Source organism: Apis cerana, linkage group LG1 (assembly GCF_029169275.1).
Source record: "Apis cerana isolate GH-2021 linkage group LG1, AcerK_1.0, whole genome shotgun sequence".
Taxonomy (NCBI): domain Eukaryota; kingdom Metazoa; phylum Arthropoda; class Insecta; order Hymenoptera; family Apidae; genus Apis; species Apis cerana.
This window is the reverse complement of record NC_083852.1, coordinates 6,080,161-6,103,648: the sequence shown is the minus strand read 5'-3', so window position 1 is coordinate 6,103,648 and position 23,488 is coordinate 6,080,161. Positions and strand designations below refer to the sequence as shown.

At 21.3% G+C, this 23,488-nt stretch overlaps 5 protein-coding genes across 12 annotated transcripts; 3 read left to right on the top strand and 2 right to left on the bottom strand.

Moving 5' to 3' along the window:
- Window positions 1-127: 127 nt before the first annotated feature.
- LOC107994937 (apoptosis-inducing factor 1, mitochondrial) lies at window positions 128-3,979 on the bottom strand. 2 transcript variants are annotated; one of them, XM_017052110.3, is made up of 12 exons: window positions 3,845-3,979; window positions 3,029-3,318; window positions 2,800-2,860; window positions 2,553-2,710; window positions 2,354-2,481; window positions 2,097-2,272; window positions 1,840-2,031; window positions 1,488-1,681; window positions 1,162-1,414; window positions 892-1,070; window positions 565-762; window positions 128-471 (listed from the first exon to the last, which is right to left on the bottom strand). In XM_017052110.3, exons 1-12 carry the CDS (start codon window positions 3,933-3,935, stop codon window positions 400-402), a joined length of 1,992 nt encoding a protein of 663 aa, XP_016907599.1. In that variant the 5' UTR covers window positions 3,936-3,979; the 3' UTR covers window positions 128-399. The 2 variants fall into 2 exon arrangements, with proteins under 2 accessions (XP_016907599.1, XP_061936365.1); XM_062080381.1 differs by lacking the exon at window positions 2,553-2,710 and having other exon boundaries at window positions 2,810-2,860.
- Window positions 3,980-4,712: 733 nt separating this feature from the next.
- On the top strand, window positions 4,713-9,477 carry LOC107994938 (T-complex protein 11-like protein 1). Of its 5 annotated transcripts, none has more exons than XM_062080401.1 (8): window positions 4,713-4,857; window positions 5,122-5,314; window positions 7,022-7,141; window positions 7,233-7,527; window positions 7,603-8,121; window positions 8,212-8,396; window positions 8,466-8,632; window positions 8,720-9,477. In XM_062080401.1, exons 2-8 carry the CDS (start codon window positions 5,292-5,294, stop codon window positions 8,965-8,967), a joined length of 1,557 nt encoding a protein of 518 aa, XP_061936385.1. In that variant the 5' UTR covers window positions 4,713-4,857; window positions 5,122-5,291; the 3' UTR covers window positions 8,968-9,477. The 5 variants fall into 5 exon arrangements, with proteins under 5 accessions (XP_061936385.1, XP_061936401.1, XP_061936380.1 ...); XM_062080396.1 differs by lacking the exon at window positions 5,122-5,314 and adding an exon at window positions 6,567-6,686 and having other exon boundaries at window positions 4,723-4,857; XM_062080391.1 differs by lacking the exons at window positions 4,713-4,857; window positions 5,122-5,314 and adding exons at window positions 5,988-6,095; window positions 6,567-6,686.
- LOC107994669 (regulator of telomere elongation helicase 1 homolog) lies at window positions 8,618-14,676 on the bottom strand. 2 transcript variants are annotated; one of them, XM_062080333.1, is made up of 14 exons: window positions 14,123-14,676; window positions 13,626-14,049; window positions 13,287-13,542; window positions 12,919-13,182; window positions 12,463-12,773; window positions 12,178-12,384; window positions 11,924-12,086; window positions 11,575-11,832; window positions 11,256-11,495; window positions 10,690-11,193; window positions 10,372-10,516; window positions 10,136-10,289; window positions 9,915-10,038; window positions 8,618-8,920 (listed from the first exon to the last, which is right to left on the bottom strand). In XM_062080333.1, exons 1-12 carry the CDS (start codon window positions 14,253-14,255, stop codon window positions 10,204-10,206), a joined length of 2,991 nt encoding a protein of 996 aa, XP_061936317.1. In that variant the 5' UTR covers window positions 14,256-14,676; the 3' UTR covers window positions 8,618-8,920; window positions 9,915-10,038; window positions 10,136-10,203. The 2 variants fall into 2 exon arrangements, with proteins under 2 accessions (XP_061936317.1, XP_061936324.1); XM_062080340.1 differs by having other exon boundaries at window positions 11,924-12,035; window positions 14,123-14,413.
- LOC107994962 (glucosamine-6-phosphate isomerase) lies at window positions 14,648-17,397 on the top strand. 2 transcript variants are annotated; one of them, XM_062080492.1, is made up of 6 exons: window positions 14,648-14,788; window positions 15,488-15,636; window positions 15,723-16,007; window positions 16,088-16,446; window positions 16,586-16,666; window positions 16,999-17,397. In XM_062080492.1, the coding sequence occupies exons 2-5, from the start codon at window positions 15,513-15,515 to the stop codon at window positions 16,655-16,657; spliced, it is 840 nt and encodes a 279-aa protein (XP_061936476.1). In that variant the 5' UTR covers window positions 14,648-14,788; window positions 15,488-15,512; the 3' UTR covers window positions 16,658-16,666; window positions 16,999-17,397. The 2 variants fall into 2 exon arrangements, with proteins under 2 accessions (XP_061936476.1, XP_061936479.1); XM_062080495.1 differs by lacking the exon at window positions 14,648-14,788 and adding an exon at window positions 15,023-15,324.
- Window positions 17,398-17,721: 324 nt separating this feature from the next.
- On the top strand, window positions 17,722-21,951 carry LOC107994961 (uncharacterized). Its single transcript, XM_017052153.3, has 2 exons — window positions 17,722-19,010; window positions 20,297-21,951. The coding sequence occupies exons 1-2, from the start codon at window positions 18,533-18,535 to the stop codon at window positions 21,049-21,051; spliced, it is 1,233 nt and encodes a 410-aa protein (XP_016907642.1). The 5' UTR covers window positions 17,722-18,532; the 3' UTR covers window positions 21,052-21,951.
- Window positions 21,952-23,488: the final 1,537 nt, after the last annotated feature.

Genomic DNA, 23,488 nt, shown 5'->3' with positions numbered 1-23,488 from the left:
TTTTTTATATATATATGTATATACATATATATACATATATATATATATATATATATATATATATATATGTATGTATGTATAATTATTGTGAAAATGATATTAAACTCTAATTAAATAACTAAGAAAATATTTATCATCATTTATTTTCTAATAAAATTCACATCTAATAATAAACATATTTCATTGTCTATAAAGGGAGAATATTTTTATTTATAGATTTTACTTGAAAATATCTTATATGTAATATTTATACAAGTCGTACCTCTTAAACTCAAGAATAAGATATCAATAATAGACTTTTTTTTTATTTGTAAAATATTTCAGAACTGATAGATAAATAACATTATGTACAGTAATACAATGACACAATATAGTCATGTAGTTTTTATGTTATTAGTGTTAGTCATCATGAATAGTAAACAGTTTTGCTACTTCATTTAAATCATCATATTTTGTGCCTCTAGCGAGCACCTGTAATAGTCACAAGAAAAATTAATTTTTTAAAATAAATATTACATATTCCACGAAAAGTGTTTTATATTATGTGAATTTTAATAAACGCACCTGTCTAGCGATAGACATCCGATTAAAAATATTCCAAAGAACTATGCCAACCACAATATCATCACGTAAATAAAAAATAACTCCTTTTGCAAAATCATCATATTTTTTAGGTTTTGAATTATCATCGAGAGATGTAGGTTTATCATTTTCTTCTAAATTTGATTCTATTGGATTTTGTGTTTCGGTTGAATTTGATTTCTACATTTTAAAAATATAAAATATACAAATCATTATATATAAATATTATATTATATTTATATTATATATAAATATATAAACTATAAAAAAATAAATTATATTTATAACTTTTAATAAATCATTCATTACCTTTTTATTTGAACATATAGATTCATATGTATCCTTAACAGATCCTTTTGTAGTATCCGAGTCTGTTTTTACAAAAACTCCTACAGTTGGCAGTGATGAATCCACAATACCAATTGCTTCATATCCAACTTCTGGCCCTAAGTCGGACCAAAACATTGACTGATGTAAATATGGTTTTCCTAATGAATATAAAAATATGAATTTTGTTTTTTTTATATTTATTATTAACATATAATAAATCATTTTTAATATATCAAAATTTTAACTTACTTGCACCAGTCATATTTTCTCCAGCTAATCTTCCTGAAACTACAGCATGATCATGATGTGCTACTCTTCTTCTACCAAGTCTAATATCATAAAAACAAGCTGCATCTCCAGCAACCCAAAGATTACTCCTTGCTTCTAATTCCGCGTTAACAAGAAAACCACCTATTTCAGGATCTGTTTCTAAATGCGAAGCTTTTGCCAAATCAATATTTGGTTCAACACCTACTGCTACTACCACTTGATCAGCATCAATCTTTTCATAGAAAAAAAAAATGCATTTATTGAATTATTTTCAATATTTTTATAGAAATGTAAATAAAACATACAATGTGATTATCCGAAAGAATGAGAGACAATTTTCCATTTTTATAAGAATAATCTTCTACTTCAGAATTAGCAATACATTTAACTCCTTCTAATATTGCCTTTTTTGTTGCCCATTCACTGAGATATTGAGGTAATACTTGATCCATTATAAATGCTTCTTTAAATACTTGATATACATTTTTATTTTCTGGTACTGAATAAAAATATAATTATTATTAGTTTGGTTAATAATTGCTATATTATATAACTTGATAATACTAATAATTATAATTAATACTATGATTTTATATGATTTGATAATGATAACTGATTAAATAATAATATTAATAATAATAAATAATAAAATCTTACAGATTTGGGCCAATGAACAAGCAAGTTCTGATCCAAGAAATCCTCCACCAATTATTACAATATTTTTATATTTTGGATCATATACAGCTTCTTCTAAATCAAGAAAATCTTCTTTTCTTCTGAAGGTAATAATTTTATCTTTAAGATCATCTTGCAATGATTCAAAAACTGGAAGATTTTTAGGTGATACACCTACAAATATATTTTAATTAAAATTATATAAATCTGGAAATTGTATACAAATTAATTATATTTACCAGTTGCAATAAGACACTTGTCATATTTTATTTCATGACCATCATCAAGCATCACAGTTTTATTTGGAACATCAATTTTTGTAACTTTCCAACCTTTAGCAACAGCCACACCACCTTTATCAGACTGACTCAATTTACTGACATCTGAATAAAATTCTGGTGGTTCATAAAATATACTATAAATATAACATAATCAATCACTAACATAAAAAACTAATATAAATTTCTGATCATATGAATAATTATTTAATTATTACCTTCTTTGAGCACCATTCCATTGCTTGAAAAGTAATTGTGCAGATATTTTTCTATCTTTATTACGCCAAAGTTCTTTAGATAATGGTGGTCTCATATATGGTAAATCTTCTTCTGATATTACTAAAACCTGAAGAAAATATTTAGTTATATTACTATCTTAATTTTAACAAATAAAGGAAAAAAATTACTACAAAATACTTTAGCTCTAGGATCTTTAGATTTAATAGATCTAAATGCAGAAAATGCAGCTGTTCCTCCTCCTATTAAAAGATAAGGTATTTCCGAAGGGAATGATTTAGAAGTAGGGGGTGATTTAATTTTTTCAAGTGATTTCCTACTTCTTCTTTCTTTTCTTCCTAAATATGTGAGATTAAAAACAAATTAATCTTCTAGATATTTAAAATTTAAAAAACAACTTATAGGAACAAGTTTTTATTCAACTTACTCTTACTTACATCCTTTTGAGAATCAGATTTTTTTGTAGTAAACCAATTTGTAGAAGATATCTATAAAATGTTTAAAAATTAAAAATATTAAAAAATATTAAATAAAGAAAAAATTTATTACATTATATTATTATAATTTATTATATATAATAATTTTAATTTATATTATTTGGAATATAATTAGTAATAGAGATAAAATAATGTGACATAAAGTTATCAATATTATACCGCGTATATTGCAACTCCTGCTATGATTAAAGTTGCCAATATTTTCCAATATGGTGGTGATGGTTTTTTGTCATTTGGTTTTTGAGAATCATCTGATTTTCCGCAAACTTCATAACAAGATGGTGGACAAGATGCATTAGGATGAGATTCACATAAAGGAACACTTCTCTTTTCTTTGGAATATCTACTTTCAGGCACACATTCTTCAGGTTTTATAGTAGTTCCTGAAGGTTTATATGTTTTGTCATTTGTATAATTACTATAGAATAAATTATGAACACTGACAATTCCTAAAATCAAAAAAACAAGATTTTTTTATAAATAATTTCATCATATTCATTAACATAATATTCATTAAGGACAGAACGCAAATTTTTATCATTAGTTTTTTGATATTGTTAAAATGTATTTAATTGTTTGAATTACAAAAATATATGTTTCATAAAATAATTTTGATTATTTAATTTAATAAGAAAAATATTAATTTTAATTTGGCAAGATTTTCATCAATAATATCGTATAAAAAAATTATATTGATAAAGTATAATCACTATTCAAATTTGAGGTTATATCGCGTGGTATTCTTGTAATCAAACATATCTGTACATTTAACAGAAAATATCAATTAAAAACTATTATTATCTGAAGATATACATACAATTATCAAATCTTATTATTACTCATAATAATTAAAACAAGAAACAAAGAATTAATTTAATGTTTAATTCAAAAATAATAAAAAATTAAGAAGCAAAAAAAATTTAATATAAATTGAAAAAAATTATATTTTTAAAAATGCAATGTATTAAAACTTACCAATATATTTTAAAGGTCGACAAAAGTGATTAGCATGTGAATGCCTTGTAAGTTTTGGCAATCGTCTTATAACTCTACCGTAGCTTAACATTTTTGAAGGGCCAATTATGGCCTTACGCAATATGGAGGTAACGCGTGTGGCCGGTTCTGTTATCCATACGCACGACTGGAAGTCGCTCTACAGTTTTCCCTTTATACTTGAATGACACGGGACACTCCATTACCAAATTTCTTGAACAACCGAATTATCGTATTTACCATACATTGATTTTGAACACTTTCTCTGAAATTTTTTGTGCAATGTGAAAAAAATTTGTAAATATCTTAAAATTTGCATTACAAATTCAATTTATAACGAATGACAGCTGCGCATATGGAGTAGTGATAATGATGCAACTTCATTCTAGTTCAAATAATGCACATTGTAACTGAATACATATATATATATGTATATATATTGCATGTAACATATACACATATTGAATTCAATAAAAAATAAAAAATAATAACATAAAGTTTATAATATAATAATAAAAATAGAAGTATTAACTATTATTATTATAATATTATCAATTAATAATACTGTATAGATTAAATAAAATAACTTATATTTTGCAATCTATATTAAAGACCAATTGCGAATAACACATTAATAAGATATCTATATCACATATATATGATAGAAGTAATTTATTTATAATTATTTAAAAAATTTATCATATAAATTTTTTAAAAATAATAAAAATAATCATTAAATTTTTATTTCATATAATATAAATTTTCATATAATAAACAAGATTTAAATAAATTCATGTATCAATATAACCTTTGTGAAATTCAAGGTGGACAACAATGAATCATATTATTTCCAAAAAAGACTCACGTATACCTTGAAATTTTTAAGACATGATTATCGTTGTAATATCGTTGGACATTGTGCTCATTATGGCACATTAATTTATAATAAATTTTAATTTATCACAATCAATTTTCTATTAATTTATTATATATATGTAAGTATATATAGTTTCTTTAATCATTATTTTGAAATTAACTATTTTTTTAATTATAAATAATATATATTTTTTTTAAATTAAGCAATGTTGTGTTTAATATTTTCAATATTGTATTAAATGTTTTTATTTATGTTTTTTATTTTTTAATGTTTTATATAATATATATATTTATAAATATAAAAATATAAAAAATATAAAAGATAATTTTTATTAATAATTAAATTAATTGCACGAAATTTAATAAAAAAAAACAACTTACAGAGGACGCTATTATTTCAAATCTGAATATATACCTAAGTTCACTGTTGAACATCAACCTAACAAGTTGTAAATACACAATTTATAATTGTTTGGAACAAAATTGATTTCTCAATATGATAATTTATATATAAAATTATTGATAAATTTAAAATAGAAATGTGAATTGTATTATGACAAAAACTGAAATATTTTGGTAAAGCATCAAGTCAGATATCATTTTACGCATTTCGACTTTTTTTACTGAAACTGTAAATACGTTTTTCTAATTAAATTACAAATAAGATCAGATATAATTAAATTTAATAAATTACTTTCGTGATTTTTTGAAATAATTACACGATGAAAAAAATTCATATTATATTTTAGATTTAATTTTGTTTGTAAACAGATCAATATTATGTATTAAATTAGAAAATATATCAATTACATTGAAAATAATATTTCACAATATGTAAATATTATTATTTCTGATAAATATTAAATAGGCGAAATATTTATAAATTAAGTTCTTATGAAAAATGCATCTCTAATAAAATATAGTATAAAAATTATATTTTTTTAAATATAAGATAAAATCATAACATATTAATTTCTAAATTAAAAATTTACAAATATATATAAATTTTATTTATTTCTTGTATCAATTAAATAGAAAGATTATTTATGTTTTTATATTTAATATAATAAATATATTAGCAAATATGAAATAAATTATAATTAAAAATTGTTATAATGTCACATACTATATGACAAATGTAAGTTTAAGATAGGATGTTGAAAATAAAAATGTTATATCAATCTTTTAAAATCAAGTAGGAAGTCTTATTCTTATATGTACCTTGTGGACGTTCTTTTTATAGACAAAGTTTGACCTCCTTTTCTTCAATATCCATTGCATTTAAGTACCAGCTGTTTCTGAATGCAGATCATGCTACAACAAAACATTTAAATCAAATATTAATCATGCCAGATAGGTATATTTTTCATATATAATATATTTCAATCGTATATATTGTTTGTGTGTGTGTATATATATATATATATATATATTATTATTATAATATATACATATATATTAATATATAAATATATATATATATATAATAATTATATAAATTATTATGTTCTATTATCAGACTATAGAAAAAATTTATTTATCAAAGAAGGTTTCTAATTTTATCTTTTAATTTCACAAACTAGATTTTGTTTTTATAATATATTTTATTTAAAAAAAATAAGTTTTAGATTTGTATTAATAACATATATTAAATTAAATATATATATGTTAATAATTATATATTGATTATTTGTATATTAATAAAATATATTTTTAAATTGGAGAAAGAAAATTTTATAGACAAATTATTAATATAATTATACAAAATTTTATGACATTAAAGATATTTTTAAATATTATAAAATATGATAAAATGATATTTTATTAGGAATAAAGTTTTAGTTGGTGCTGGAGTAATATGGGGTATTACTCTTTGCTGTTTCTTCATTAGTCGCAAACTTCCAGGATCAATGGCACTGTTAAATTTTATTCCTGGTATTTTATTTTGGTCAGTGTATCTTTTTGTAATGATAATTTTTATTTTATTTCTTTAATGTTATTAATATTAATATATTACAGTTTTATTTATCATGATTGTAGTGTGAATAATATATAAAATCAATTTTTTCCATTTTTTAATTTAAATAAAATATTTAATAATTAATTGATAATATTAATTAATATTGTTTTTTTAACAATAATTTACTTATATTGTTTTTTAATAAAATATTGTTTTGTGCTTTGTTTAAATCACATTGTTTATTATAATGAATCTATTTTTTAAATATTTATGATTTATGTTATAAAAATTATGTATATTATAATAATTGTATTATTGTGTAGGAATCAAAAAATGGAAAATGATGAAAAACAAAAATGCAATATAAATGAAGCTAGTACATCTGTACCTGTAGATTATCAATCTGATTCTCATATTGAATCGGAAGAAGAAAATGTAAAAGGGTAAATTATATAATTATTCTTCTAATTCATAAATTTAATTATTTTTGAATTAATAAATATTTTTATTTCTGATATTAATTTTAATATACAGGCAAAAAACAGCAAATTTCATGGCAAGTGGATTGATAGGAGCTTCGCCCCCGAAATTCGTTTCTCTTGAAGAAATTATAAAAGCTGCAAACGGTATGAAAAATATGGCATTAGCACATGAAATTGCAGTGGATAAAAATTTTCAATTACAAAAACTTGAACCTGATGATGGTACATTCCATAGAAGAGTAAAAGAAATTATGCATAAGGCTTTCTGGAATTTGTTAGCAGAACAATTAGAAGAAGATCCTCCGAATTACACTCAGGCATTGGTTTTATTAAAAGAAATTAAAGAAGTAATATATTTATGTAAATTTTAAGAAATAATTTATTTGTACTTAATAATTTTTTTCTTTTAATTTTTTTTCTAGACATTAGATGAATTAGTATTACCACATCATGCAAAAATTAGAGAAAATTTGAGAGAAATACTTGATGTGGATTTAATTAGACAACAAGCAGAAAATGGTGTTTTGGATTTCCATCATTATGCACAATATGTAATATCAATTATGAGTAAAGTTTGTGCACCTGTAAGAGACGAAAAGATTCGAGAACTTAATCAAAAAACAGATGTTATTGAAATATTTAAAGGCATAATGGAAATATTACAATTAATGAGACTTGATTTGGCAAATTTTACTATTACTATGATGAGACCAAATATAGTTGCTTCAAGTATTGAATATGAAAAAGCCAAGTTTGCTGAATTCTTAAAAGTTAATACAAATGGTCTACAATTCACAGAAAAATGGTTATTAAGGCACTATGATCCAACAAAAATTACAAGCAATTCATCTGATATTAATGCTGTGCGTCAGCTTACACATTGTCTTTTAACTGAAGCATATCTTGATCTTTTAGAATGGGATTTTAATCCAGATGCAGAAGTATAATTCTTTATTAATAATATAATTATTATTATTTTAAATTATTTGAATTAATATTGATATAAATTTTATTTACATTTATATTCACAGACATTAATGCTTGATCAAGGTAGATTACTTGAACTGCGTGATAAAACCAGCAGATTAAGCATTATAGGATCTATAATATTGTTAGTAAATAATACAGTTGGTGCACCAATTCATGGAGTATCAAGTTTTAAAAAAAATATTAAACAACATCTTAATGTATTATTAGATTCTGTACATTCAAATAAGTATGTAAAGAGAACAGTATGTATATGTAAATAATAGGATCAAATAAATTAAATTTTTATTGTTGGTAGGGATTTGGAAACTGTAATGCCAAATATTGTATTGCAAGTGAAAACAGATTTAGAAACAACATTACAAGAAATTGGTTCTACTCTTTTATCTATAGAAATGGAATCATTATTAGAAGGACAAATATTGGATCTTATTAATCCTGGACATAAAATTAGACATCTTATAAGTAAATATATTTATAATTTGTAAAATATATTTTTACATAATATTTTAATTTAATTTAATTTAATTTATAATTGTATTTTTTTTATAGATCTGAGAATTCGTCAATTTTTACAAAAAATAATATTATCTCAATCTGCAGCACCGCAACAAGTTCCACCTGGGCTTTCATCACTTCAAGAAGAATTAACAGCCATAGTAGCTCAATTCTTAATACTTATTTCTCATAATCGAAGTGTATTTGGAGAATATTATCAAGAAATTATAACCAATGCACTTATTAAAAAAGAAACTGAAAATAATAAAGATACAAGTGCAATTCATACTATGGACTTATAAAACAATTAAGATTTTAAATCAATTTTTGTAAGGGAAACATTATATTATGTGTTCATAAAATAGCACATTAATTAAAAAAAATAAGTAATATATATCTTAAAGTAACACTTCATTTGTTTTCATAAATTAAGTTTTCTAACAAAAAAGAAAAGAATATTGAAATATAAAAACAAAAACGTTATATAGAAAGATTCTGATGTTGATATAAGTTATAAATAACATTATAATTATACAAGTAATAGATATACATAAAAAGGAAAAAACATATTTTCACACATATTGCAAATATTAATTATTTGTTTCTAATCATATGTAAACATTATTTTACATATAATTTAACTGTAACTTAATTTTTCAATCTGTAATATTATGATAATATTAATTACAACTTATTTTTTTGTACTTGGTGCTTTAATATGTTTCAAATGTTATTTTAAGTATTGTATTCAAAACCAATATGTAATATATATTTGTATATATATGCGAAGATTAAATCAATTTGTAATGAAATTTTATTCCATATTTTGAAGTAAATGTAATTATTTTAAGGTTATTTTGACATCAAACATATTTCAGAAGCATATTTCATATAATATTCTATTTTTATTTTATAAAATTACATATATTTATAAATATAATTTTTATTAAAAAAATTATGATATATTATACAAAATTATTTTAAATATTAACTAATAAACATTCACAATTAAAATATAAATTTAATATAATTATGACAATATTTTATGATTTTATTATATAATGAAATAAATTAAAAAAGAAAAAGATAGATATCCAATAAAAAATACAAAATTTAAAAGAGTTTGGCAAACCAATTTACAAAATTATTTCATATGAATTTAAATTAAAATTCTAAAACATAAACTTCCAAAAATAACAAAAATTATGGGAATTCAGGAAATATCAAGGGTAGTATTAAATCAGATTACCTTAATATTGTAGCTTCATATTAAATAAATTTGAATTCTTGGAATCTCCTTAAAATCTCAATCAGATAATCAAGATAATTTCAAATTTTAAGTTGAAGTCAATTGAATTATATTATAGTCATTCCTGAAAAAAAAGCATCCAAAAATAGATATAAATTTGTATTAATCTAAAATATTAATAAAGTAAAGATATCAAATAAATATAATTTATTAATACTTACTTAAATAATTTTAATAATAATTCTTAAATATTAATATATTATGTCTTTGAATTTATTTTTGTTTACTATTATGATTTTTTGTGTATATTTGTGACAAGAGTAATATAATTTTCAAATTCAGAAATATGACACTTTTTTATAAAATGTTTGAATCCTATAAATTTTATATCATATAATGTTTATAATATATGAAATTGTTATGTATTTTATTAATATATATATATATATATAAATACCTATAAATAAGTGAAATAATCCTTTATTTGGTGAAAACAAATCTTGAAGTATTTTTAATAATACTTCCAAATTATTTGTTTTTGTATAATCTTGTATCATTGTTGCAAATATTTTATAATCTGTTTCTGATAAAGAAAGTTTTACCTAAGAAATATATAATATATATATATTTAAGTTTTTGAATGAATATATAATTAAGCAAATGTTATTATAATATTAATTTATTATTAAAATTTTTGAATCATATACTTTTAATTAATTAAAATCAATCATATATATAAATATAAAAATATATATAAAGTATAAAAAAAACTTACTTCTTTTAAATACATTCTGCCCAAAGTTTTTTTATCTGTCTTATTACTAGTTTCTCCTAATATTTGTTGAGAATATATCATATTATTTGTATCTTCTCTATTCTCATATGAAGAAGTTGAAGGACCTGACAAATGTTCATTACATTCTATTGGTAACATTTTTATTTTTCTTCTTTTCATAATTGGTTCATTAATATTTTTTGTTAGCTCACAAGTAACATAATTTCTTTTCAATTTACAATCACTAAAATTAATTATAGGCTTTGATTCTGTTTCTAAAAGTTCAAACAAATTTTTTCTTTTTGTTTCAGTTAATTGTTTATCTTTCTTATCTTCACTAATATAAGTATCAATAGTGAAAATATCTTCAGAAGTTATTACAATATCCTCTTTAGAAGTAATTTTTACGTTTCGTGATACAGTTGTGTCAAATGATGCTGAGACTGCTGGTAATGAAACACAACTATTTGTAGATTGTATATTAATTATATTTGGTTGTGGAAACTGAAAATAATTATTAAAAATATCAGTATTTAAGTGTTTTCTTTTTATAAAATTAAACTTACAGTATGTTCTGCATATCTAAAAAAACCTTTTAATTCTTTTACAACAATACCAAAACAAGTAAAATTTTTTATATGAGGTCTAAGCCAAGCAGATAACTGTTTCTTAAAACTTGGGTTATCAAATCGATGATCACAAAGAATTATAGCTCCATAATCATTTTTGTGACGTATTATACGACCAATAGCTTGATTAACAGCTCGTGATGCTTCAAGTTGATACCATTGTTGGCCAGATAAAGCCTAAAAAATAATATATATAAAATAAAAATATTTAATAAATATTTACTATGTATTTTATAAATTGTTAAATTCAAATTACTTCTTTATCTTGTTTTTTTATCTCTTCCAAATATCGTTGTTTTAATATAACTCTAGGATCTTTTAAAGGTGGAAATGGAATACCAGTAATTAATACAGCTCTTCCATTTGCATTAGCAAAATCAAGTCCTTCACTTACTTTACCTCTACAAACTGCCATAAAAATAGCTCCTTTACATGAAGGATCTTTAATTTTTTCATAATACTCATTCATAATATTAATAAAACCATCTTTGTATTGTGGTTCGATATATATAGGCTGATATGTAAATAAATAGTTTTATCATTTTTATAATTTATTGTATCTTATTATATATTATCATCTTAATATAAATATTAAAGATAATTACTTTACGATCTGCAATTTTAGTCCACAAACCTGTATTTTGCCATTCTTCTTTACATTTTTTCATTATTGGATATGAAGGAAAAAACACAAGTAAACCATAAGGAACAAGACAACTAAAATTAAATATTGTTTGTCCAAGAGATCCTATATATTTTGGATCATTTCTAAATATAAATTATAATTTTTAAATGACATATTATGAAAATTAATGTTTTTTAAAAATATATTTAATATTCAATTTAATAATAAAAATACCTTGTATTAAAAGAAGAATTTAATGAATAATCATCAGGACCTCGACTAAGTATACCAACACAAATTTGATCTTCTTTTACAATATGTGAATTTTCTAGTTGAACTTCAATTGGTATTCCAAGTTCAGATATGAAAGGTTTCAAAGGAGATAATGTACCACTTGTTAATATTATTGCACGTGCTCCTTGGTCTTTGAGTTGTTGCATACTTTATCATATAATCAATATATAAAAATTAATATTTAAAGTATTAAAAACTAAATAGAATAATATAATCAAAATTTACCTAAATCCAGGACTAAAACACCAATAATTAATAATTTTGCCTTCATTTTTTGGAAGTATTTTGTTTTTCTTCCAAACATCATTTTGTTTTGATTTTTTGTGTTCTTCTAATTGTATATATACTTTATAATATTGTTTAATTTTTTCTTTAGAGAGTAAACTATTATCACTACTAAATGCAGTTTTTAATAAATCACTGAATTTTTGAAGTGCATTACCTTTTCTTGTAAATGGAGAAGTGCTTGTAGTAGTTAAATAAAAAACAATTTTCTCTAATTTTTCTATTACAAGTTGTTCTCTGCCATGGGTTAACTGTTAAATATATTTATTATTTTTATTTACTTAATAAATTATTATTTTTATTTTTTATTACTAATAAATATTAGATATTTTATAATCACATAAAAATATTGATATATTATATAATTATATTAGAATATATAATTTAATTGTTTACTTGTGCCTTTCCTAGTAATTCAAAAATGTATCCACCAGGAAATGTATCTCCTTCATCACGTTTTACAATTGATATAGCATCAATAGCTTTTTCTAATTCCAAAAACATAGCTTTCAAAATGCATAAATCATCTGCAGTAAAATCTTTTTGGACATTTTCTGAATTTTCCACTAAAAAATTATTTTGTTGTTCAATATCCTTAGCCATATCTTCCATTACAGCTGTTATTTCATCAATACACATTGCAATATCTGTACTAGATATCTATAAAAGTTTTATAAAAATCAATTTACTATCCAATTTATTTTTTATAACATTTAATATTATTAAAATCAATTAATTATTTGTAATATAAATTAATTTAATACTTGTAATGATGCTGTTTCTTCACAAATTTTCTCAATATTATGTGCTTCATCAAAAAGAATGATATTGTTCTGTATATCTATACCCTGTATTTTTCGTGATTTTGTATCTAATATATAATTATATGGCATAAAAATGATATCTGCATTTTGTTTGAGTTCTCTGGATAAAAAATATGGACAACATTTGAATTTTTGTCCAGCTTTCACTAAATCTTCTATATCAAGTACTTCTTGTTTAAAAAATGGATCATCTTTTCTAAAATATATATATTTCTATTAATAATATATTAATAAAATTTAATAAAGCTATTAAGAAATATTAATAATATAATCTTGTACCTGCTTTCAATATTATTATAATAAAAACATGTTCTAGACTTTACTTTAGAATGACACATATATATCTTGTTTGAACTATTAGTTTCTTTAGAAACTTCTGGATGAATACATAATTGATCTCGAGATCCTAATACAGCTGTGCCTACATGTTTATAAGAAGTTCTTTTTAATTCTTGCATTGCTTGTGAAAGCTGAGAATGTGTTCTAGATGCATAAATAATTTTTGGTGCATTCCAATTAAAAGTAATAATAGGTTCTGAATCTCCTGTACTTTTTTTGAGTCCATTATTTAATTGTTTGAAAAAATGTCCACTAAAATTGGGTTCTTCAATTGTATTCACTAATGATTGTGCTTGTAATTGAGCTTTTTTTGTTAATAACCAACTTAAGGAAGAACATAAAAGACTGAGTGTTTTTCCAGTACCTATTTTTTATAAATTAATTTTAATATTTCGATTACTAATTGTGTATATAATAATAAAAAGATTAAATTATACCGGTTGGAGATTCTAAAACACCATTTTTACTATTTTGAAGGCATTGTATCACTTTTGCCATATATTCTTCTTGTATCGAATATGGTTTAAAAGGAAAATTTATAATAATATTATTAATTGTCACATCTGGCATTGTATCGTTATAAATTTTATGACATATATAATTTAATTTTTTTAAAATACAAAAAATATCAATTTAAAAATGTTAATATCAATGGACGACGTATTCCCGCCAGACTCTAAAGAAAGGTGCCATTAAAAATATATATACATCTAATAATCATTTGTATTTGCTTTAATTTTATATATAATTAACTTTTCTTTTTTTTCTTTAAAAAAAATATTATTTGAAAGAAAGATATTCTTTTACAAAAAAATTTTCCAAAATAATATAATTAGTTAATTAAATTAATTAAAAATAAAAAGATTTTATTTTCTATAAATATATATATTATAAACATACTATATATACTTTTTGTAATATTTAATATAAGTAAAATTGTATATCATTCAATTATCATCCAGTTTATAAAAGAAATTGTTTTCAAGTATTGGATATCTATAAGTGGAATATTAAATTTTTTGCAAAGACTCGAGATTAGGTCAGTTGTACATCAGCTGATGTTTGACCGATTATTGCAAAAGAAGTTGTTAATTTTTTTTTAGGTTTGTATATTTTTTTTATTATGTTTTATTTAATTTTTTATAATAAATATAATTAAATTTGATATAATATAAAACTTTAAAAAAATAATATATTAAAATTTATTAAATAAATTTATATATTATATATATAAAACTTTAAAAAAATAATATATTAAAATTTATTAAATAAATTTATCGTATATGTTTTAATACTAATGACCAATGATTATTGACTTTTAAAATAAGTTACGAAAGACCATTCAACGTTCTTGTGTTTGATATAGCGCGCATAAGATATAAGAATGTAATTAAATAAGTTCAACAAAGAAAAAATATATTAAATATATTTAATATATTTTTTAATTTTGCAAAATAAAAATTAATAAAAAAAAATAATAAATAAGAATAAAATGTATTTAATTTATTTTAATGAAATTAAATATTTCGTATAAAGATAAATATGAAGATAATATAAAACTTAAGTATACATCATTTTTCTGTGTATTCAGATAAAAAGGTCGTTGTCATAAGATATCTTTTTATATAAGTGTATAAAGGTATTCGTATAAATTTTATTAAAAATTGATTGTAATACTTATAAAATAAATAAAAATATTAGTATGCAAATATTATATTATATTATATATATTTATGATATATTATATTTATGAATTATTTAAATTTTACTTTATTTTCTCTATCATATCTTACATTTTTCAGTGTTATAATATAAAATAAATTTAATATGCGTTTAGTAATCTGTGATACAGTGGATTATGTAGCAGAATGGTCTGCTAAATATGTTTTAAAAAGAATTAATGATTTTCAACCAAATGAAAATAAATATTTTATTCTTGGTCTCCCAACAGGTATTTATTTTTCATACAAATAAACCGAAAATTTATAATTTAATATTAATAAATTTTTATTAAAATAATTATTACTTATTTTTGAGGTGGTACACCTTTGGGAATGTATAGAAAACTTATAGAATATTATAAAGCAGGAAAAATTTCCTTCAAGTATGTAAAAACTTTTAATATGGATGAATATGTTGATTTACCCAGAGATCATCCAGAATCTTATCATTATTACATGTATAATAATTTCTTTAAACACATAGATATAGATCCACAAAATGTGCATATTCTTGATGGTAATGCATCTGATCTTATAAAGGAATGTGATGATTTTGAAAACAAAATTAAAGAAGCTGGTGGTATTGAATTATTTATTGGTGGTATGCAATTTTATTATATAGAAATAAATAAATAAATTCATAAAAAAAATTTATATAAATAAAAAAATGTCATGTTTTAGGTATTGGTCCAGATGGTCACATAGCTTTTAATGAACCAGGTTCTTCCTTAGCATCACGAACAAGAGTAAAGACATTGGCGCAAGATACATTAGAAGCTAATGCAAGATTTTTTGGAAATGATATTTCCAAAGTGCCAAATCAAGCATTAACTGTTGGTGTTGGCACAGTGATGGATGCTAAAGAAGTAATGATTCTCATCACAGGTTCTCATAAAGCATTTGCTCTTTATAAGGCAATAGAAGAAGGTATTAACCATATGTGGACTGTATCAGCTTTTCAACAACATCCACGTACAATAATTGTTTGTGATGAGGATGCAACTTTAGAATTACGTGTGAAAACAGTAAAATATTTTAAGGTATATTTAAATAATCATATTTTCTTAAAAATCTTTAAATCTTTAATTTTGTTTAAAATATTTAAATTTAACAATATATTTATATTTTAATTTAAATAATTTATATATTTATTTTATTTTGAATTTTTATGATATATAGGGTCTCAGTGCTATACATCAAAAATTGATTGAAGAAGATGGAAATACAATTCTTCGTCGTTCAGTACAATAAAAGAAAATGGTAATCATTTTTTATATATATTTTTTATTAAAAATATTCTTAATTTATTCTTATTCTTAATTATTCTTAATTCTTATTAATTCTTTTGCTTTTTATTTTTTAATTATAAAATAGAGTAAAAATTTTATAATATATATTTTATTATTAATTAATTAAAACATTAAATATTTTTTTATTTTGTTTATGAAATTAATCCATTTTAATATTTGATATAATTTAATTGTTAATTAAAATTAATTTTTTAATAATGATTATTTAAATAAATGATATTAAAAAAGTAAAAAATTATAATAATTGATTAGATAAAATTTAAAATATATTAATTTTTACAGAATTTATGGAATTTGTAATTCATGAGAATTTGTAATTCGTAATATATAATTCATAATCCAAACTAATTAACGAATTTGAAAAACCAATTTAAAATATAAAATTTTATCGTTATATATATATATATATATATATATATATATATATATATTTATATATATATAAATATATAAGGTCTCATATAAAAAAGGACTTAAAATAATGGATCTGACAAATTCCTAATTACATATACATCATGTGGGAAAGATCATGTTGGATATGAAAATTTTATATAATACATCTCCCTCCCATACACACACATATATATTTCAATAAAACATGAATTATAATATTGTTATTGTTTCATATTTTTGTATTATTATATTTTTTCATAAATAAATTTATCCTTTTTATCATATAAATCGTTTTTTTTTTAAATAATTCTTATTTCATTCGTTTATGAAACATATATCTTGTTTAGCTTATTTATTTTTACAATGTGTATTTTCTAATTCATATTTGGTATTTAAAGAAAAAGATTATATTCTTCTAAGATTATATTTCTTTAATTCTTCTTTAAAAAGATAAATAATATTTCATATGAATTTAAAATTAAAAAATTAATTGGATATTTCAATAAAGTTTATTTTATAATTTAATTTATAAATATAATTTTTATCTCTAAATTTATAAATAAAACAATAATATATAAATATATAAAATTTTGATAAGATTAATTACAATATTTATTCATCATGATTCATAACTTAGAATTAGTTGCAAAAATAATTGCTAGAAATATGAAATTCTCGTTTAATCTTTGATAACAATAATAGTAAAGAATAACAGTAAAACATGAAAAAAAATTGAGAATCCATACGTGGTATTATTTGCTTGACTACATTTAATTTCTCTTTTTATCTCCTAATAGAATGAATTTTAGCACATTTATGTATAAATATATATCTACGAAAAAAACTCATACACACAACATATTATGCATTTATTTTTTAAACAAACCATATAATAAATTAATAAATATTTTTAATTAATATGATCAAATATTTAAAAAAAATGATAAAATTATTTATAATCTGTTATATATGAATAATACAATATTTTAGAGAAAGTACGCGAATGTACGTTTTTAAAGTACATTTGAATCCCCTCTTAAAATCGAGGACAAACCGACGATTACAAGTGGGAGAAACGATTGCGAGCAGAAACGATCATTATCACGATGAAGAAAGATGATAAGTGAAACAATCTACGCTAGTATATATCTACGCTAGTATAACTTACTTATCAGCATTATATTGGTTTGAATAGTTGAAATATATATCAATTGGGATTATCTAATAGTACGTATTGATAATCCCAAAATTGATAAGAACTTTAATCTTGTCAGTAATCTGATCTTATAAATTCAATCAATATTTAAGACGGCTATTAGTAGTTCTTTGGATTCTTCGTTATTTGTGATTGATTTATAAAAAATATTTTGTGAGCGATTTCTATAAATATTTGACATAATACGTACTATTCTCTCCTACAATCATGGATAGTAATGTATTTGAAATGAAACAAGTTGTACTCCGCGATCTTGAGTCCGTTTTAAAAATCGATAATCAAATGGTTGTGGAAAATTATACCACTAAATCGTTGCTACCTCCTGGTGAAAATTATGGAAGTACAATTTTCAGCGTTGATGTTGAGTTGAAGAACAAAATTACAGAAAAGAAGGAAGATCTTCATCTTATTGCGAAGATGTGCCCACCAACGGAATATCAAAAAGAACTTTTTAATAGTTCCCGCACATTCATAAAAGAAATTTTTATGTATGAGACCATTATGCCGGCTTATAATAAATTAGAATTAGAATGCGGATTGAGAAAAAATGAAGTATTTGAACTTTTGCCGAAATTTTATGGAGCTAGATTGTCTTTGCAACCAGATGGAGAATTTGATGAAGACGCTGTTCTTCTTATGGAGAATTTAAAAATTAAGGGTTATTATACCGCTGACAGGGCTACAGGTATTTGCATATACATACATATATACACTTATATAAATTAGTTAACAGATAATTAATAAAGAGATTTCGAATTTATGTTAAAAATTGATTATATAGCAAGAGACATAATATGAGAAAATATATACGTGTAAAAATTCAATATTACAGAATATGCATGAATATGCAAAAAGATGCAAAATATTCAAAGTACAATTATTATATTTGAGGAATAAAACAAATCTCTATTTAAATTCCATTTTTTTTAGTCATATTTATGAAAATTTGATTTTCCATAAAAATCCACTGTTTATTAATTAGTTATTATAAATTTTCATAAAAGAAATTTATAAAATCTATAATAAATAATTAATATTACAATATTAAATGATTTTTACTTTAAATCAATAAGTTTAAGTTTAAATCAATAAGTAAGTTTAAAATATCGTACATATATTTTTTTTAAATTATATTATCATTATTAAAATTTGAAATTATTGCATTTAATATAATATTATATTATATAATATTACATTTAGAAATTAAATATTAAATTGTAATACAATGTAATACATAATATTACATTGTAATATTACATTATATCTTTTATCATATCATCACATGAACTAAAAATCAATTTCATTTATACGTATAATAAATGTAATAAGTTAATTACATAACGTAATTTCAAATTTTCTTATAATTTTAAAATTTTAAGATTTAAGATTCTAAATTTTAGATTCTTATAATTATAATTTTAAAAGTTTATTTATAGATATCATTTTCGTGATAACGTAGTTTAGCATCGATAACTTTGAACTTTTTCTTATTATTTATGATGTTACTAAATTCTTTTATTCTTTAAATATATGTACGTTAATTTTTTCTCGTTTTTTTTTTACACAAATTTTTCACTGAAAAAATTTTACAACTTACAAAAAAATTAGAAACCGGATGGAACGAAATTTGATGAAATATGAATCTATGAAACATTGAACTACGATGAAAATTTAAATATATCTTTTACATAATAATAATAATAATTTTTGTCTGTATAACATAATTAAACATATACAATCGTATGCGCAATGGAGAATAATTCTCTTTTCCAAATTGAGAGCGATGCTTTCAACCGATGACCCAGTTACGCACATCCAGTATTTTTCATTGTTGAATGATAGAATCGATTGTAAAAAACCTTTGTTAAAAACAAGGAAATTTTTTCTTAAACATCGATCATGAATCAACTCATCGCATTTGTATATTACGCGAAAATGTTAAAATTATTTTATTCGATGATTTTTATGCAGGTTACGACTTAGATCATGCGGGGGAGGCGGTGAAAGCTATGGCCAGATTCCATAGTTTGGGAATAGCGATGAAACAAAAAAGACCGGGTATATTCGAGATGTTCAAAATGTACGCGAAACCTTTACAACATGCACAAACCACTTCGAAACAGATGTTCGGATTAATACTCGAGCAGATAAAGAAAGATCCAGAAATAAGTCCTCATTTCGATAGATGTAATGAAATTTTATCAAAATTGAAACTGGAGGAATTGTGGGCAGATTCGTATCGAGAACCGTGGATATCCATCATTCACTCCGATTTCTGGGTGAACAACGTGATGTTTCATTGCAACGATAAAGGAAAGATAGATAATGTGAAATTCGTTGATTTTCAAATATATCTTTATGGAAGTCCTATACGTGATCTGCTCTTTTTCCTTTATTCCAGTGTGAAACTCGAAGTAACGGAGGATGAAATCGACGCTCTGATAGATCTGTATTACGAAACTGTAATAGACACGTTAAATAAATTGGGATGTGACACGAGCAAATTTACCAGAGAAGGATATAAAGAGAAATTGGCCGAGGATGCTATACGTGAGTTCAGCCATATAAGCTTTATGATAAAGATGCTCACGTTGGATACGAAAGAAATCGACGATTTTGATGTAAATAAAATGCACGAAGTATTGGTTCGGCATACTGGGAATGAGTTATTTAATAAACGATTACGGAAACTGGTTTCATGTTTTGTACAACGCAATTGGATATAGATAAATTAAATAATGAAGAAAAATTATATCTTTCGTAAACATAAAATGTTGATTTTTAAATGATCATAATGTGTTAAACAATTTATGAATCGAGAATGATTGTTCTATATCGCCGTTATATCACGGAAATATTATTTTCATCGATATATGTAATCAGATTTCATATCTGTAATCAGAAAAATGTAATCAGTTTAATTAATATCATGTGAATAACATAAATCAATCATATTTTACAGCAAAAAAATATCGAGTTTAAATAATCAATTATATAAAATAAAAACGAAATTTGTCGAAGTAATAATAATCATGACAAATAGTCATTTCGTTTCTAAAGAAGCAGTTTTATTATATACATTTTTTTATGTATATAACTTTTGTATGTCATATTCAGATGCATGAATAGATATCATAAATGATAACATTGTGTGTTTATGATATCGCTGTGATTTCAATTCTATAAAAATAGAATTTGAACGATATAAATAAATTTTTATTTATAAATTATATAAATCAATATAAATCAATAAATAATATAAATAATAAATTATATAAATCAATAAAATTGTATGAGAATATAAGTTTTCTTAAAAATTTATATTTTCAGGAAATCATATTAATTGTATTTAAATGTTAGATAATAAGATTGTCATTTTAATTTCCACGAGTCAGATATTTTAATATTAATTGTTTTAATTGTATAGCTCAATATTTGATGAATTGTCCATTTAGATTGTTACTTTGATTTTCATGAGTCAGAGAGTTTAATGAATCTTAATAAAATAATAATATTAATGAATTGTATAATAAGGAAAACAAATATTTCCTATTAGGATATATAGAATTATCATGTAATAAAATAAAAACCAAATATTGAAATGAATTAAAATCTTTTTTTAAGTATAATATGTGTATTCATTCAATCTACATGTTGATTAGATTTATCTCGTATAAAAAAAAATATGATAATAAAGATAAACGAAAAGTATATTGATTAATTTTATTTGAATTTTTTTTTACGTAATTACTTATATACATAATTACGTAATTGTTTATATATATTGTTTCTAATTTAATTATAATATTAATTATAATAATATTTCTTTAATTTAAACAATTTTTAATTTAGAAAATTTTGATAAATTGTAATTATAAGACAAAATATGAAATATTAATATTTATGTTTTATTATGTTTAAATATACAATATTTTTTTTTAAATAAATTCTATTTTAAATATTTTTATATTTTTCATTGTATATATATATATATATATATATATATATATATATATATATATATATATTACGAGTATAAAAAAATGCTGATAATATAAAAATAGAATGATAATAGAAAAATTAATTTAATCTTCTAGTTATCTTTAATGATTAAATATCTAATATCATTTCAAAGGTTTCTTTATTATATTTCGAAAATATCTCGAAATAAAAAATTTTTTTTATTGCCATGAAAAAATAAATAATACGAATAATATTCATGAAAATCTATGATAATTCTCATGAAAAAAAATAAAAAATAAAAATTCGCGATACAAAATAAAAATTAATATTTAAATTTTGATTATTATATAATGTAAAATTAAAAAAAGAAATCAATATTTTTTAATTCTTTTAAAATAAATAAGAAATGTAATAAACTAGATAACATGAAAAATTTGTTAATGTATATTTATATTTTATTAAATAATTTTATTGTAAAAATATTTTGTCTATTTTCAAGCATAATGTTATATAATATAATAAATATAATAAATCATATAATAAATCATCTGTTTCTAAGTATTCTTAATTCATGATAAAATTAATCGTGATATGATTGATGATTTAACAATTTTTCAATAGTTCATAAATATTTCAAATTTCAAAATAATTTTGGATAAGACCAATTTTAAAAGTTATTATAATATAAAAAATTATTTTTTTTTTAATAAACAAATGATATTCTTATTTTTAATTTCTTATATTAATTTTTTTAACGTTATTTTGTATCTTTTTATCATAAAAATTTCATGAAAAAATATATATAGTTGCTCAAATTGAAAATAGTTTTTAATAGAAATGAAAAATTAATTAATTATAAATGACTCTTAATAAAGTATTTCCATTCTGATAAGAATAAAGAAATAAAAAATATAAAATAGAGAAAAAAGAAATAAAAAAAAAAATAATAAATAAAACTACACAATAAGCTACATAATAAGCAAGTCATAAGCGATAATATATATTGTATACACATAAAAGTGAATCGTGTAACGTGATCTTCAATATTTCGTAATCTTCTAAAATAACTTTAATCATTTTAAAATGATTCTTCAATCGTAAAAATAACTTTTATTAAAATAAATTATTTCTTGTATGAAATATTACATAGTATAGAAGAAGATATATTTGGTATTTTTAATTTCTTTACAGATATAGAAT